Source organism: Moschus berezovskii, chromosome 8 (assembly GCF_049115385.1).
Source record: "Moschus berezovskii isolate FMDL1 chromosome 8, NW_MosBer_1.0, whole genome shotgun sequence".
Lineage (NCBI taxonomy): Eukaryota > Metazoa > Chordata > Mammalia > Artiodactyla > Moschidae > Moschus > Moschus berezovskii.
Window position 1 is genome coordinate 30835884 of NC_142467.1, and position 18921 is coordinate 30854804.

Genomic DNA, 18921 nt, shown 5'->3' on the forward strand with positions numbered 1-18921 from the left:
AAAGGAAAGAAAAAAAATGGCACTTTTCTTCCAGATTTAAATTAGCTTTCTCTGCTCTATCCTGAGTTACAGCGTGAAGGAAGTAGGAAAATCCACTGAGATTTATTAGCCTTGGAGTGGAATGTCATCAAAAGAACCATTTGTTGTATCTAGAAATGGGAGATAACCCTTTCTCTGGTCACTGAGACCAGTAAATATGCCCTTTGTGCTACATAATTACAGCAGCCGATTGAATAACTAAATTCATACTTTAAGGGGCACAGTTTCACTATTAATTTTAAATTTGGTTCCAATTTCATAAGGTGGTCTTCTGGTCACGTCCTTAGAGTCTTCAGCAGGCAGGAGGGAGGGTGGCATTTTACAAAGTTTTATAAATAGAAACAGTGTTATACTTAAAAGGGGGACAGTGGCCTTTACCAGATAAGTACCATGTGCCTTATACCACCAGCCCCTTGGCAGCTGAAATCATTAGAACTCATTTAGTCTTGGGCCCTCTGTAGGTTTGACAAAAAAGGATTGTGAATGCAATTTTTATCCCTAAGGATAAAAAAGGAGGTCAAGGAGTTTTACAAACAATATGTACTATAAACCCCTGAAGAACCATGAATTACATTTATGAAGTTAAATGTCATTGAAAAATGACTCAACCATGAAACTGACATGAAAACATGGCTGACTTAAACTAATATGTCAATTTCTCTCTCGTCACCTTCCCACTCCCCCAGATATCATTGAGTGAAACCTCACGAATCTGTCCTTTCATTTTCTTGTGCAAATTTGTTAATAGTACAACAATGTTTAGGCAGCAAAAACAGAGGATGGCAGCTATTGATTTCATTGCCATGGCCATTTCAGGTAAATTGTTTGAACGTTATGACTATGATGAATATCAAAGAAAAAAAAAGCTAAATGGAAGAAAAAGTGCTGATACAGGCTTTCTGATTCCATTTCCTGTTTTGAAACAGCATATGAATCATTTCGGTTCATTCTTTTGGGGTAGCAGAAATCAATAGAGGAAACTTCATCCTTTCATAATGATCCACGTGATTTCCTTGTTTTGTTGGATGTTAAATTCCAAACATTTAAATAAGACCAGTTGGGACAGTGAGAATGTTGAGAAATTACTTGAAATTCCACTCATACAGATATACACAAGCCTTCCTGGACAGAAAAAATTCTAAGATGGGCAATGCCATGGTTCTATCACTATCCTCTTGCCAAATGATGTATGTAAAAGGTCGTTTTAACCTTTTTTGTCATATTATTGGCCTCTCCCATGTTTTCACAAAATGAAGCTTTGCCTCCTGCAGTCCATTTATCTTTAAGAACTTTGACCTTTTTATTAAATCAGCACTTCCTCCATCCAAACTCCCAATTTGGTTTTATGATGCAGACAGAGGGAGGAAGCTTACTTTTTATAATAGAAGAAAAAATAAAGAGAGAGTTGAGTAAGTGATGACCTGGGGGTGGGGGGTTACACTTCTGGGTCCCATGAAGGGGACTAGCACTGACGTATTGGAAAATCTTAGAAGAATATTGTCATGGAAGCGGAACCTTGTGGAAATAGTTCTAAAAACCATGAAATGGGAGATGTTACAAGGGGAGCTTTTGTATGTGCTTCTAAGGGTAAGCCATTGTCATTCCTCTGTAGTGAGGGCTATAATGGTTGATGAGTTTGTACAAAAACCCAGAGATCTGTAAAATAACAGGATGAGAGAACAGATCCACTTGCATCTAAGAACCTTGTGGCATCTGAGGTCCATTCTTAATCAGCCTGGCAGCGAGAAGCTGAGAGAGAACATGGGTGTCTGACATTCAAGGCTCTTTTCCAGGGAGACACCCTGGGTGGTCATCTCAAGCTGTTTCCTATGGGGTAGGCAGTGGGCTTCACTCCTCCTCTTAGCTTGTTGGGCGAGTGGATGCTGATTTTTTCCACTGGGAGGATGGGAAGGGAAGAGCCATTTGGGTTGCATGGGGACATGTCACTGGGAGATGGACTGAGTGGAAAGATGCTGAAGACTTCCAATGCAAAGGCTGAGGAGTGGGTGAGGTTCTGAGAAGAAGGGTTTTTTACCTTCCTACCAATGGGGGTTGATTCTTTATATGGGAAGATGCAACAGGTGAGCAACTAGAGCCCACAGTCTGGAAGGGCAAACACAGAGGGGAGGGCTGACAGGCAGCTTGGCTGAGCTCCACTGCATACAGGTCCCAACACTTGGTTACCAAAGGACTTTTAGAAGCACCAACTGGAGTAACTAGGACGGCTTAGAGCTTGTTTCTGAACACCTCCAGAGGGGTGCTCTTTCCCTGTATTCCTCACTTTCTCCCCCAAACCTCCCTCTTTCAGTCGCTAAGCCTGGTCTCTGATCATGTTCCTTCAAACTGGATTTAGCTGATTACATCCTCTGATTCCCCCTCTCCCCCCACCATGTGCTAGAGGCCACTTCAAAGCATAGAGTGAGCTCCTCAGGACTCATCAAACCCCAGCTTCCTCACGGCACACCCTCTCTCTTGTCTCTGTGACTGCAGGTAACCAGGATCGTTTGCTCTACATGGTGTCTCTAAACGATATGGGTACCTATCGTCTCTCAAGCCTGACTGTCTTTTATGGATATGAATTTTTGCAGAAATATTTACACAGACATATATGGATCTGAGATTACCAGGAATAGTTTTTTTATTTTTTTATTTTTAAAGCTTTGGGGAAGGGAAGAGAATTAAGGATTCTTGTTTGTTCTTACTGCATAGCACGATTCTCAATGTAGAGGGCTTTAAATAAAGCAGAAAAAAAGAGGAGTGGAGGGGAAGGGAAAGGAAAAGAAAGAGCAGGAAGCGGAGGAAGTAGAGGGAGAGAGAAGACAGAAAAACAAAGGAGAGAAAAGGAGCTAATTATCATAAAGGAGAGGAAAACAGACCACGCCTTTCAGAGCCACCCTTAAGCTCACTCTCTCAAGTTCTACAGTTTAAGAAGTCCATCAAAGCTGAGTGGTTTGAAATGTAAAATGTTTCCTTCCTTTGCAAAACAGGGAGCCAGGACTAGGCTCATCAGCATAGGTCCAGAACTGCAGACGCCAGCCCAGCCCGCGGGCTTACCTTCCTCACAGTGCTCGCCCTTGTAGCCGGCTGAGCAGACGCAGTTGCCGTCAATGCAGGAGCCGTGGCCCCCGCAGGAAGGATCGATGCACTGATTCAAGGGCACGTCGCACTCCGCACCTTTCCAGCCGCTGTAGCACTGGCATGTCCCTTTAGAGTACTGTCCGTTCCCGCTGCATAGCACGGGGCAGGCGGCTGCAAAGAGCGAAGAGCACCAGGTCAGGGGGTCCAGAGCCTGAAGGGCTGTCAGTCTACGAAGGCAGAGCCCGCTGGGCATCTCAGCTCTGCTTGTACTGCTCTGGGCTGGGGACTTGGGCCACAGACGTGGCAGAGCAATTTTCAAATAAACAATCACCACCACCACAGAAATGCTACTAATGATCACTAATAAGAACCTGCCGTATAGCACAGGAGACTCTACTCAATACTCTGTGTAATGATCTACAATGGGAGAAAAATCTAAACATGAGTGGACATATGTATAACTGATTCACTTTGCTGTACAGCAGAAACAAATAGAACACTGTAAGTCAACTATACTCCAATAAAAATCAATTTTAAAATGCTACTAATAAAAGCAGTTACCATTAACCGTATGCCCATTATTCTCTGGACATGGCATAAGATGCTTTAGGTACAATTTAATGCTGAATTGTCATTATCACCCAGTGAGGTGGAGTTAGAATCACAATCCCATTTTACAGGTGAAGCTCCGACTGGGGAAAGAACTTTGCTGAAATCACAAAACTCAACAGTAGGGGGCCCCATGGGAAATCAGGCTGCCTCACCTCTTAAGCTGTGCCCTTAACTAAGCCTCAAGGACAAGCAAGTCTTGTTACTGTTGCTGGTAATGGGGATCAGAACCCATTTTGCTGAATATTTTACCTTCAGATTAGTCAACTTCTATTCCTGGTAAGTTTATGCTCATTAAGAAGGAAAAGGATGGGCCAGTGTTGAGACACCACCTCTCTATGCTTCACTTTCCTTATCTAGATCACAAAGAAATAACTGTGCCTTCCCCAAAGGGTGATGTGTGATAAACAATAAAGAGGAAAGATGGCTGGCTTAAAAAAAAAAAAAAAGACAGGGAGGGCCGACTAAAGACATGAAATCTCTAGCAGTTCTTATCAGCAGGGACCCTCTTTCATCTGTTGAGAGCAAGAAGGCTGACAATCACAGGGGATGGCCTGGTATGAATTACCAACAATTCTCACCAGTTTGGTCTCAATTATGCTGATACTGTCCCTTTGGAGGTCATTAAGAGTGGGATTTTAGTGGTCACCTTCAGGCTTTGGGCTTTTCACTTCGGGATCAGTTTGTAAAGAATCTGAATTTCCAACCTGCCTTCTGTCGTTCAGTCACTAAGCCGTGTCTGACTCTTTGTGACCCCGTGGACTGCAGCACGCCAGGCTTCCCTGTCCTTCACTATCTCCCGGAGTTTGCTCAAATTCATGTCCATTGAACTGGTAACACTATCTGACATCTCATTCTTTGCCTCCCCCTTCTTCTTTCGCCTTCTGGAGGAGGGAATGGCAAACCACTCCAGTATTCTTGCTGCAAGAACCCCACGAATAGTATAAAAGGCAAAAAGATATGACACCAGAAGATGAGGCCCCCAGGTCAGAAGGTGTGCAATATGCTACTGGGGAAGAGTGGAGGGCAATTACTAATGGCTCCAAAAAGAATGAAGATGCTGGGCCAAAGTGGAAATGACGCTCAGCTGTGCATGTGCCTGGTGCTAAAAGTAAAGTCCAATGCCATAAAGAACAATATTGCATAGGAACTTGGAATGTTAGGTCTATGAATCAAGGTAAACTGGATGTGGTCAAGCAGGAGATGGCAAGAGTGAATGTATCAACATCTTAGGAATCAGTGAACTAAAATGGGCAGGAATGGGTGAATTTAATCCGATGACCATATCATTATTTCTGCTACTGTGGACAAGAATCTCTTAGAAGAACCTGGCTTTTAGTGTGAGCCTAAAATGAAGACACTGTTCCAGGTTATGGAACAGGCATTCAGAGACCTTCAGAAATGACCTGCTACTGCTGCTAAGTTGCGTCAGTTGTGTCCGACTCTGTGAGACCCCATAGACGGCAGCCTACCAGGCTCCTCTGTCCATGGGATTTTCCAGGCAAGAGTACCGGAGTGGGTTGCCATTGCCTTCTCCTCAGAAATGACCTACAGAGGTATTTTTAGTGATTTCTGGTTTATCTGCAAATTGTAATGCAGTGGTTCCAAGAATTCTACAGTCACACATGTGTGTACAACTGGAATGGTCTCCCCATCCCCTGACATGATTCCATATCTAATGAGATCACTCCATAATCATGGCCCCACCCACCTTATCAATCCCCTTTTGTTGTCATGCTGTTTATTTTTTATAGTAATTCATTCTCCTTCTGTGAGTGTTTAGTTTCCCAAAGATATAGTAAACCACTAAAGGACAAGATTATGGTTATCATTGTTGATTTCCTTCTAGTGCTACATTCATCAATGTTGGCTTGACTGAGTAAATATTTCTATTATGTTCTTGATTCATTCAGAGATTCCCAAGTGGTGGGGGTGTGGGGAAGCACTACATGGCCATTTATGAAAGGTGTGGAAAGAACAATTTCTAGAGTGGACATCACGTTGTACATACAATGCCTTTGTCTGGGGAAGGGTGTGTTGATGGTAATTGACCTTAATTGTAAACTGACATGAAACAAAAACATCTCAACTGTTGACATATGATGGGGGGGCTAGTTCCTCCCCTGCCCAACAAACGCTTTATAGCAGAATAGGTGAAAAAAATGACCATTTCTAGTAGAATTCTTATCCTTATGACTCTACTAATACCAGAAAAGAAGAATGAGTTCAAAAGTGAGAACATCAAAGTTACATGTTAAATTTAGATAAAATCTCTCTAAATTTAATAGAGAATTGCCTTCTATTTTCAAGAGTGGAGAGACTCATAGAGTTGCTCAGTTCAGTTCAGTCACTTAGTTGTGTCTGACTCTTTGCAAGCCTATGAACCACAGCACGCCAGGCCTCCCTGTCCATCACCAACTCCCAGAGTCCACCCAAACCCATGTCCATTGAGTTGGTGATGCCACCTAACCATCTCATCCTCTGTCGTCCCCTTCTCCTCCTGCCCTCAATCTTTCCCAGCATCAGGGTCTTTTCAAATGAGTCATCTCTTTGCATCAGGTGGCCAAAGTATTGGAGTTTCAGCTTCAACATCAGTCCCTACCTAACATCAGCTGCTACCTGTCTGATTGTCTGAGAGAGGGTAGAGGGAAGAGTTTTAAACCAGGGAACCCAAGATTCAAAATTAGAGACTGTGTTAATATGAACAAGTATGAGAAATTATGAGCTTTCTCAAAGTTTGCAGAGGGTTTTCAGGACAAAGTACATTGGTTCCATGTCAGTGTCCCATGATACACTCATGCTAAGCACTAGGTCAGGGATGGCCATTAAGTGTCCACGAGCCACTATTCTCCCTTCCTGCACCTCAGAATAGACAGATCAAAGCATTTTGCTCCCCTGAGTCTAGAAAAAGCCTGAAAACCTTCAAGGTGGCGCCCTGACTGGGACTTGGGAGCAGGTGGACAAGAGAAAACTCACTTGTCCTTTCTGATCTAGGTGACACTGAAGATATCTCCTGGTGGGAAGACTTGAATAAGCACCATTTCTTACCCCCTGCCACCCACGCACACTCGAGAGGGAAAAGAGTGAGAAGCATGCGAAACTAGTGGGATAAGCCTCCAAGGGCTGTTTCTGACCCGAGGGTTATATGTTAGACTAGTTCTGATGGCAGAGAAAGTTCCATTAAATCACCACCAATGGGTTTCATTGGACATTCCTTCCGCCCCAAAGGCAGAAGAGGGTAAGAAGAGAAAGGAAAAAATTATTGTCTTTATCAATTGAAAAATTAAGTTAGGATTATTTTCTTTTATTGAAACAGTTTCTCCTCTGCAAAAACTCTAAGGTGGTGAAAAAATATTGGATTCTCTAAAATGTAAGCATGGATTTTATTTAAAACCAGGTGCCTGGTTTAAAATGTGACCTACTTACATTTCTCAGGGAAAAAAAAAGGGGGGAGAATAGTCAGGTCAGAGAGTTCTCTACATTCTAAATGCAGCCTTCCGTCAATATGTTTGCTGCATGCTCACCGGGAGGGTGGGAAAAAAATGTAAAACACTGTGATGTTCTCCAGAAAGCAGGACACTTGACAGGCTCCACTGATGTCACATAAAAAAAAAAAGTAGAGGGAAAGCTAAAGAAGTGTAAAGCTCTCTAAAAACCCATTTGCCATAGGACAGAGTGCAAATATCAGATGAGCCCCCTCTGGTAGCCACTATTGACCTGCATCAGAGAGAACTCCTTCCATTAGGGTAACTGACTCATCCTCAGACATAACTCAACCCAGAGCATCACAGTATGTAAGGCTCAGCCCGATCCTCACCTGGAAGGCTGCACATGAAGTAGGGTCCTCCTTCTGCATAGCAACTTTTCTTACTAGTTATACTATCATTAATTCTACAAGATTTTTTTTTATAGCAAGTTATAGGACAAATAAGCTGAAACTCCAATACTTTGGCCACCTCATGTGACGAGTTGACTCATTGGAAAAGACTCTGATGCTGGGAAGGATTGGGGGCAGGAGGAGATGGGGACGACAGAAAATGAGATGGCTGGATGGCATCACCGACTCGATGCACATGAGTTTGAGTGAACTCTGGGAGTTGGTGATGGACAGGGAGGCCTGGTGTGCTGTGATTCATGGGGTCGCAAAGAGTCGGACAGGACTGAGTGACTGAACTGAACTGAACTGAACTGATAGGACAAATATTTCTGACTCCACCTGCCTGCAAGTGATATGGAACAGTTAAGTGGAAAGAACAAGGGTTTTGCTGCCAGAAAGACGTGGGTTCAAATCTTGACCCATCACTTACCAGCTGTGGGATTTTGACAAGATTATTGGACTCCTCTGAGACCCACACTCCCCATAAAAAAACTGTCTCTTTTAGTCGCTGGGAACAATATGTGTGCGAAGATCTTTGAAGACTCAAAACAGTAGCTGACACCTGGTGCATAAATTAACAGATGTTCCCTTGTGACATTCCAAACTGAGTGACCAAACTGACTCCCAGGTCTCAAAGGCACACATACCACCACCACCACTCCAAATAATACTGACAGAAAGATCTCATCTTGTTCTTCCCCTGGTTGTGGGTGGGAGGTGGTTCTGGAATCACAGTGGAAACTTTTCCGTCCCTGTCTCTCTTCCCTCTTCCTAAGGCTTTAAAGGAGCACAGTACTGTATATCCAAGCTTCTATTTAAAATTAATTAAAACTTTGCACAAAGTGGCTATTCCTGTTTTAGTAAACCTAGTAAATGGAAGCTCTAAGACGTGCAGAAGAAAAATAAATTACCGCTGCCACTAATGACTGACAAGTTAGAGGCTGATGACAAAATTATGACACAATTTAGATTCACCTAAATGGTGTAAAACTCATTTTAGTGATCAAGCTGGAGCTTTCCCCTCGCTGCCCTAAAGTTCTCTGTAAAGGATGAAATGAATTATCCATGTTATTTACTCATTGGGAAGTAACAGGACAAGTCACTCACGTCTGCTGCTTTAAGTGAAATGGGTGCCATTTCTTTGGAGCTTGCAGTACAGGGAGCAGCTGGAGAGAAGGCAGAGGGGATTGATGAGGACCAGTCAGCCAGACACACAGGGAACATGCCGCATCTTGACAAGGCATTTGTGGGTTGGGCTAGATGTTGGAGGTATTTTCAAATGAAGCGTCTTTTTAAAAACAGGGTAGCCATATGATTCTGCAATTCCGTTCCTGAGCATATATCCAGACAAAACTACAATTTGGAAAGGTACACGTACCCCAATGTTCATAGCAGCGCTAGCACTATTTACTAGAGTCAAGACATGAAGACAACCTAAATGTCCATCAATAGATGAATGGATAAAGAAGATGGACATATATACAATAGAACACTACTCAGTCATAAAAAAGAATGGAATAATGCCATTCACAGCAGCATGGATGGACCTAGAGATTACTTAGTGAAGTAAGTCACAAAGAGAAAGACAAATACCACATGATATCACTTATATGTGCAGTCTAAAATACAATATAAATAAACTTACTTACAAATCAGAAACAGACTTGTGGTTGCCAAGGGGGTGGGTGGGGAAAGGAAGGACTGGGAGCTTGGGACCAGCAGTTGCAGATTATTATATGCAGAATGGATAAGCACCAAGGTCCTACCGTATAGCACATGTATCTGTATTCAATATCCTATGATAAACCACAGTGGAAAAGAACGTGAAAAACAATGCATAAATGAGTCACTCTGTTGTACAGCAGAAATTAACACAACATGGTAAAACAACTAGACTTAAATTTGAAAAAACAAATAATGTGTCTTTTAAAAGTGATTTGAAATCTGATTGAAAATTTCTCTGGGAAAGAGACTGGAGAATACTTGAACCTAGTACTATGAAAAACTGTCAAAATTGTACTAATGACTGGTTGCCTCACATCCCAGATAGTCGATAAACACTTATGAAGAACCTAATATATGCGAGTAGCTGGCTTAGGTGGTAGGAAAAAAGGATAGAGAAATAAAGACGCCTCGAGTCTTCTGAAGCAATTAAGGATACAATATTAATATTTTGGGTCATGGAGGGGAGACAAAGTTCAGTGTCACTGAAACCAAAAGAGGTGTCTCATTGTCTTTAGGGATTGTGGACATAGTTTGGTGCTGAGCTGAAGTCAGGAAAGGCAAGTTTCCATTATTTCTGGGCTCTTGCAGGTGACAATCTATTTGATAGTCAATAAAGTCACACAGAAGAACTGTACAAAAAAGATCTTCACGACCAAGATAGTCACGATAACATGATCACTGACCTAGAGCCAGACATCTTGGAATGTGAAGTCAAGTGGGCCTTAGAAAGCATCACTAAGAACAAAGCTAGTGGAGGTGATGGAATTTCAGTTCAGCTATTTCAAATCTTGAAAGATGATGCTGTGAAAGTGCTGCACTCAATATGCCAGCAAATTTGGAAAATGCAGCAGTGGCCACAGGACTGGAAAAGGTCAGTCTTCATTCCAATCCCAAAGAAAGGCAATGCCAAAGAATGCTCAAACTGCCGCACAATTGCACTCATCTCACACGCTAGTAAAGTCGTGCTCAAAATTCTCCAAGCCAGGCTTCAGCAATATGTGAACCGTGAACTCCCAGATGTTCAAGCAGGTTTTAGAAAAGGCAGAGGCACCAGAGATCAAATTGCCAACATCTGCTGGATCATGGAGAAAGCAAGAGAGTTCCAGAAGAGCATGTATTTCTGCTTCACTGACTATGCCAAAGCCTTTGACTGTGTGGATCACAATAAACTGTGGAAAATTCTGAAAGAGATGGGAATACCAGACCACCTGACCTGCCTCTTGAGGAACCTGTATGCAGGTCAGGAAGCAACAGTTAGAACTGGACATGGAACAACAGACTGGTTCCAAATAGGAAAAGGAGTGCGTCAAGGCTGTATATTGTCACCCTGCTTATTTAACTTACATGCAAAGTACATCATGAGAAACACTGGACTGGAGGAAGCACAAGCTGGAATCAAGATTGCCGGGAGAAATATTAATAACCTCAGATATGCAGATGACACCACCCTTATGGCAGAAAGTGAAGAGGAACTCAAAAGCCTCTTGATGAAAGTGAAAGAGGAGAGTGAAAAGGTTGGCTTGAAGCTCAACATTCAGAAAAGGAAGATCATGGCATCTGGTCCCATCACTTCATGGGAAATAGAAGGGGAAACAGTGGAAAGAGTGTCAGACTTTATTTTTTTTGGGGGGGCTCCAAAATCACTGCAGATGCTGATTGCAGCCATGAAATTAAAAGACCCTTACTCCTTGGAAGGAAAGTTATGACCAACCTAGATAGTGTATTAAAAAGCAGAGACATTACTTTGCCAACAAAGGTCCATCTAGTCAAGGCTATGGTTTTTCCCGTGGTCATGTATGGATGTGAGAGTTGGACTGTGAAGAAAGCTGAGCGCCGAAGAATTGATGCTTTTGAACTGTGGTGCTGGAAGACTCTTGAGAGTCCCTTGGACTGCAAGGAGATCCAACCAGTCCATTCTAAAGGAGATCAATCCTGGGTGTTCATTGGAAGGACTGATGCTAAAGCTGAAACTGCAATACTTTGGCCACCTCATGCGACGAGTTGACTCACTGGAAAAGACTCTGATGCTGGGAAAGGTTGGGGGCGGGAGGAGAAGGGGACGACCGAGAATGAGATGGCAGGATGGCATCACCGACTCTGTGGACATGAGTTTGAGTGAACTTCGGGAGTTGGTGATGGACAGGGAGGCCTGGCGTGCTGTGATTCATGGGGTTGCGGAGAGTCAGACACGACTGAGCGACTGAACTGAACTGAAAGTCTGTCCTCTATTACACACCATAAATTTGATATAGATTAAAGATCCAAATAAGAAAAAAAAAATCTACACAGTATTTGAAAAAATACTAAAGACTAATTTTATTTTCTTGTGAATGAGATATATAAAAAAGATAAATTCAAGAGACCAAGAAGGTTAACTTTGAGAAAAGTACACTGATATGAGTGCAGAGTTCCAAAGAATAGCGAGAAGAGATAAGAAAGCCTTCTTAAGTGAACAATGCAAAGAAATAGAGGGAAACAATAGATGGGAACAACTAGAGATCTCTTTAAGAAAATTGGAGATACCAAGGGAACATTTTATGCAAAGATGGGCATAGTAAAGGACAGGAATAGTATCGACCTAACAGGAGCAGAGGAGATTAAGAAGAGGTGGCAAGAATACACAGAAGAACTATACGAAAAAGGTCTTAATGACCCAGATAACCACGATGATTTGGCCACTCATCTAGAACCAGACATTCTGGAGTGTGAAGTCAAGTGGGCCTTAGGAAACAACACTATGAACAAACCTAGTGGAAGTGATGGAATTCCAGCTGAGCTATTCAAATCCTAAAAGATGATGCTGTGAAAGTGCTGCACTCAATATGCCAGCAAATTTGGAAAACTCAGCAATGGCCACAGGACTGGAAAAGGTCAGGTTTCATTCCAATCTCAAAGAAAGGTAATGCCAAAAAATGTTCAAACTAACACACAATTGTGCTCATGTCACATGCTAGCAAGGTAATGCTCAAAATCCTTTGAGTTAGGCTTCAACAATACACGAACTGAGAACTTCCAGATGTACAAGCTGGGTTTAGAAAAGGCAGAGGAACCAGAGATCAAACTGCCAATATCCGTTGGATCATAGAAAAAGCAAGAAAATTCCAGAAAAACCAGAAAAACATCTATTTCTGTTTCACTGACTACACTAAAGCCTTTGAGTATGTGGATCACAACAAACTGTGGAAAATTCTTAAAGAGATGTCTCCTGAGAAACTTGTATGGAGATCAAGAAGTGATAGAATCAGATAAGGAACAATGGACTAGTTCCAAGTCGGGAAAGGAGTACATCAAGGCTGTATATTGTCACCCTGCTTATTTAACTTACATGCAGAGTACATCATGCAGAATTCTGGGCTGGATGAAGCACAAGCTGGAATCAAGATTGCTGGGAGGAATATCAATAACTTCAGATATGCCAATAATACCACCCTATGGCAGAAAGCGAAGAGGAATTAAAGAGCCTCTTGACAAAGGTGAAAGAGGAGAGTGAAAAACCTGGCTTAAAACTCAACATTCAAAAAACTAAGGTCATGGCATCCGGTTCAATCACTTCACGGCAAACAGATGGGGAAACAATGGAACCAGTGACTATTTTCTGGGGCTCCAAAATCACCACAGATGGTGACTGTAGTCATGAAATTAGAAGACTGTTTCTCCTTGGGAAAAAAGCTATAGTAAACCTAGACAGTGTATTAAAAAGCAGAGACATCACTTGGCCAGCAAAGGTCCATCTAGTCAAAGCTATGGTTCTTTCATTTGTCATGTATGGATGTGAGAGTTGGACTATAAAGAAAGCTAAGCGCCAAAGAATTGATGCTTTTGAACTGTGGTGTTGGAGAAGACTCTTGAGAGTCCCTTGGACTGCAAGGAGATCAAATCAGTCAATCCTAAAGTGAATCAACCCCAAATATTCATTGGAAGGACTGGTGCTGATGCTGAAACTCCAATACTTTGTCCATCTGATGTGAAGAGCTGACTCACTGGAAAAGACCCTGAATCTGGGAAAGACTGAGGGCAGGAGGAGAAGAGGGCAACAGACGATGAGATGGTTAGATGGAATCACCGATTCAATCGACATGAGTTTGAGCAGGCTCTGGGAGATGATGAAGGACAGGGAAGCCTGGTGTGCTGCAGTCCATGGGGTTGCAAAGAGTTGGACATGACTGAGCAACTGAATAACAAGACAACTGAGGAAACACTGGGGAAATATATTTTCTAACATTTTACAGAATAAAGCTTGACATATGAAATACAAAAAGAACTCTTACAAATCAATAAAAAGAGACAAACAAGTGAAAACCTGGGCAAAGGACAGATAAATATAAACAGAAACTGCCAATAAGGATTTCTCCAGTGGTGCAGTGGCTAAGAATCCACCTGCTAATGTAGCTGATACAGGTTTGATCCCTGCTCCAGGAAGATCTCACAAGCCACAGAGCAACGAAGCCTCTGGGCAGTGACTACTGAGTGTGTGCTCTAGAGCCCAGGAACTGCAACTACTGAATCTGCGTGCTGCAACTCCTGAAGCCCTTGTGCCAAGAGCCTGTGCTCCACAATAAAAGAAGCCACCATGATGAGGGGCCCGTGTACCGCAGTGAAGAGTAGCCCCAACTCTTCACAACCAGAGAAAGCCCAGGAACAGCTACAAAGACTCAGAGCAATGAAAAAATAAATAAAATTGCCAATGAAAGTATGAAAAGTTCTCAACTTCACCAGCAATTAAATAAGCATAGATAAAAATGAGAAATAATCTTTGACTTATCAGATTAAAGAAATCTATAACTTTTATATGTAGAATGGATTAAAAACAAGGTCCTACTATATAGCACAGAGAAACTATACTCAATATCCTATGATAAACCATAATGGAAAAGAATATAAAAGAAGAATGTATATACATATAACTGAATTCCTTTGCTGTACAGCAGAAATTAATACAACACTCAATAAAAATTTTTTTTAAATCTAAAATACATAATCTCCAATGCTGCCACAGCTGAGGGGAAACGGGTTACGTCACAGTGGATGGGGCGCAGACGTTCAAACTAGCTTCCAGGGGGCTCATCTGCTCCTATCTGGATAGCTCCCTGGCTCACCATGCCCAACTGAGAAGCCTGTTGACCTTGGTGCCTCAGTTTTCCCTCCCTATGAAATGGGTGGGACAAGAAAGGACTGTTTTTGTAGGAAGAGTGAGGAGGATGGAAAGCAGAACTAACGAGCCATGACAAAAGTATAAAAGGAAACATGATCGGCCACTCTTCTCACGATGATAGTCTCTGACCGGAGCCGCCCTCCACCTTCCTGCCTGGATTACTCAGATAGTTTAGTTGGCCTCAGTGTCAGGGGCAATATCCAGCAGCCCCTGTGAAGACAGGCATGTGAAGGATGCTTCTGACACAGCCTCCGGCTCAGAGGGCCAAAGTTCAGGCGCACCCACTTCCTCATTCCCATTCTGTCAAATGGCACATTAATAAGCAAGGAAGCGATTCAGGGAAGAATTTCCAGAAGGACGAAAAACTCATCAGGTGTGTCAGATCTCTGACATTCAGGAGCCATGTGGGGAAAGCAGCACACGCTGACTTAAGCACGAAAGTATGGATGCTTTAATTAATCCGGGGTGAATTTAATTGCTTTAGTTAAGTGGAAATCGGGTTAAAAATGATGCAGAGCATGCTGGGGTGTGTTAAAAACATGACATATGAGTTGGATGAATCGATAAATTAAAAGTGCACAGATGTTTTAATTAAACCCAGGGAAGTTAACGAAGATCGCAAGAGACTTTTAAGCCTATGATTAATTCAATTCATTTAAAATACCTGTAGAGATATGGGGATGCCTCCATTTTGAGAGTTATAAAAGTTCTCAATCGATAAGGGCTTAAGCTTTTCTTAAAAAATGTCTTTTTCTGTGTGTGTGTGTGTGTGTGTGTGTATATGTGTGATCGAACAGCATTAATTACATAATGAATATTTAAAATTTTCAGAGTACACAGTAAGCTTTTTTGCAGCTCAAGTCCAGACTGAAGAAATTTTCATTCTTATTGTGATTCAGGCATCGAGATGAGCTTGAAAATTACTAGTGTCCTGTTATCTGCAAGCATGGGCGCTTCCCCAAGACATGAAGCCTTGTTTATTCACTGATACATAGAAAAGCACCAGGAGTGTTGGGCTGTGAGTTAGACAGCTCAAACTTCCCTTCGGGTTTACCAGTCCTGTGACTCCAGACACCTTATTTTCAGCCTCATTTTCTTTATCTTTAAAATAGGACTAAATTGCTGGATTACCTAACCAGTGGTGTTTTTAAGAGGATGAAATGAGATAATGCCTGTGAAGTGCTATATACAATGCCTGGCATATAGTAAGAAATCTATAGGTATGATTTATCATCATTTTTTTAGGAGAAAATTGTTCCAGATTATCACATCATACAGAGACAAGAGGGAATTCCTTGGCAGACCAGTGGTAAAGATTCCACACTCCCAAGGCAGGGGGCCATGGTTCGATCCTTGGTTGGGGAGCCTAAGATTCTGCATACCACACCATGGCCAAACACAAACAAACAAAAAAAAAACAAGAGACAAGAGAGGGGGAAACACTCTTTCCCATCACCCATCCTAGCTGACCTCCTCTCTAAAGACTGGTTTGTCTCCCAATATGAAAGTTTTTTTTTCTAAAACCAGAGTATGTTCCCACCTCTTATGTCTCATTCCTACAGCAGGTTTCCCTAGGGTTAGGCCCTCTGCTTTCTCGGACTGCTCTGCCTATCTAGTAGTTTAAAAGGAAATAAAAAGTTTTTAGCCTCAGAAGTAACTTGACTCAGGGGAGGGCTGACGGAGGTGGGTGCTGTGGAGAGATTTCTGTTTGGTGATGTACCAACCTGGGAACCAGCAGGAGTGCCCATGTTCTGGAGGCAAGGCTCTGCAGGAGGGCACCAAAGAAAGGGCACTGCAGCTTCCAACAGAGGCGGCAGGCATATTCCACCCCTGCCTGGCAAGCTGGGAAGAGTGGAAGGTAAATGTGATATTGCCGCTCTTGCTCTCTGGGCCATCTGAGCAGTCCATGGGCAGTGGCATCCAGACTCAGATCTGGATGTGTGCCCAAGTCATCTGGGGATGCTGTGACAGTGAGATTCTGATTCAGAGGGTCTGGAGTGGGGCCAGAGGTTTGGCTATTGAACAGGTTCCCCAGGCTGATGCTAGCACCCCAAACCTCCTGAATCAGAAACTCTGGGGGGAACTCAGCAAGCTGTGAGTTAACAGGTGATCCTGATGAGTAGGGCTCTAAAGCCACGCCTGGGCGAGTACCTTAGCTTCTCTGAGTCTCAGTTTCCTTAGCTGTGAAATGGGAATGATGATGATGCCAGATGTGGGGATGACCCAAGATCATTCCGTTTAAACCCTCTGCACAGGGCCTGGCATTCACTTCATGTTCAATATGGGCAGAGATTCTTACACTATTTTATCAAAGGTGCCTTTGCTGAATGTGGACACTCACTTTCTGCAAAGCCTGAACCAAGGGCCTGGTATCAAGCCCCATCTCCTGGGTCTTTGCCGCCAAGAAATTCCTGCACATTTTCTCAGGTCAAGGACAGGAATAAGGAGAGGTGGGATTCAGCCTTGAACTGCACTGGGCGGTGGAACGACTCCTGTGGGCAGCAGCCATGGCCCCTTTAGTCTGTATTACAGGGGATTGTGGAGGGAGGTGGGGTGGCAGAGGGAGACAGGTGTGAAAGACAGGTGGTCTAAAGGAACATCTGTGCTTGTTCCAGGAAAGACAGGTGGCATCTGAGACAGGTGAGCCAGCTGTGAAAGGGGAAAGTGGCTTCCTTGGCAAAGATGCTCTGAGGGGAGCAATTCTGGGGTGGGCTCGTCATTCCCCTTCTGAGTGCAGATGTCCACTTGGGGGAGCAACTGATGGGGAGATGGGAAACAGCTGAGTGGATGAAGCCAGCCAGGAGAGCCAGATAGCTGAGTTTCTGTGAGGGTTTTCGGAGTAAGTGAGGGGTCACTGCTCCCCATTTAGGAGATCTTTCCGCCAAGTTAGGAAAACCAAGTTAGGGTCACAAGATCAAAGTCAGCCAGACATGCATCAACATCTAGCCTGAAGTGTGACCTTGGGCAAGTAGTTTCTTTCTCTGAGTCTTTGTTTCTCTTGTAAAATATGGATAACAGTGATTTCCAAGGCTTGGGAAGATTAATGCTGGGTAGTATTTATGGAGCATTCGATACGTGTCAAACATGGTTCTACATGTTTTACATGCATTTATTTTTTAATCCTTACAGCAATCCATCAGGTAGTATTGCTATTGCCCCCATATTATGGATTCAACAACAAAGGCTTAGAGAGGTTAAGTAACATTCAACAATGGGTATAGTTTCAAATACCTGCTTTGCCACTCTCTACCTAGGAAATCCTAGTTTCCTCTCGTGAGGGTTTCTGGGGTTCCAATCCAAATCCCAGTGTATATCTGCTACACAAGCTGCAAAGCACATCTTCCTACACTCACATCTTCGGTGAATCCATCTCACGGCTGGTCTAATGTTAAGGGTTCAGGCCAGATTGCTTGGTTTGAATCCTGACAATACCACTTATGAGCTCAGTGATCTTGAGCAAGTTACTTAACCGCTCTTTGCTTCATTTTCCTTGCCTGTAAGAGGGAATGATAATCATCTATAAAATAGGACAATTAATGATTCACTGAGCTAATTATGCAGTTGTTTAGTGCAGTGGCTGCACACAATAAGAACTCAATACATGTCAGCAATGATGACAATGATTTGACTTTAGTGCTAGAACTTGGCCAAGAGGGATTGGGTAGTGGGTACACCCAGACATCCCAGAATGTGAAGTCAAGCGGGTCTTAGGAAGCATCACCATGAACAAAGCTAGTGGAGCTGATGGAATTCCAGTTGAGCTATTTCAAATCCTAAAAGATGATGCTGTGAAAGTGCTGCACTCAATATGCCAGCAAGTTTGGAAAATGCAGCACTGGCCGCAGGACTGGAAAAGGTCAATTTTCATTCAATCCAAAAGAAAGGCAATGCCAAAGAATGCTGAAACTACCGCACAGTTCCTCTCATCTCACACGCTAGTAAAGTCATGCTCAAAATTCTCCAAGCCAGGCTTCAACAATTTGTGAACCGTGGGCTTCCAGATGTTCAAGCTGGATTTAAAAAAGGCAGAGGCATCAGAGATCAAATTGCCAACATCCACTGGATCATCAAAAAAGCAAGAGAGTTCCAGAAAAACATCTATTTCTGCTTTATTGACTATGCCAAAGCCTTTGTGTGGATCACAATAAACTGTGGAAAATTCTGAAAGAGATGGGAATACCAGACCACCTGATCTGTCTCTTGAGAAACCTGTATCCAGGTCAGGAAGCAACAGTTAGAACTGGACATGGAACAATAGACTGGTTCCAAATAGGAAAAGGAGTACGTCAAGGTTGTATATTATCACACTGTTTATTTAACTTATATGCAGAGTACATCTTGAGAAATGCTGGGCTGGATGAAGCACAAGCTGGAATCAAAATTGCCAGGAGAAATATCAATAACCTCAGATATGCAGATGACACCATCCTTATGGTAGAAA

At 42.9% G+C, this 18921-nt stretch overlaps 1 protein-coding gene across 1 annotated transcript in view; it reads right to left on the minus strand.

The window, feature by feature from the left end:
• TENM2 (teneurin transmembrane protein 2) overlaps positions 1-18921 on the minus strand; it is a 497500-nt gene that overhangs the window by 173300 nt on the left and 305279 nt on the right. The window contains exon 10 of the mRNA XM_088838514.1: positions 3094-3288. Coding sequence (XP_088694640.1) covers positions 3094-3288 — 195 coding nt within the window. The remainder of the gene's footprint in view (positions 1-3093; positions 3289-18921) is intronic.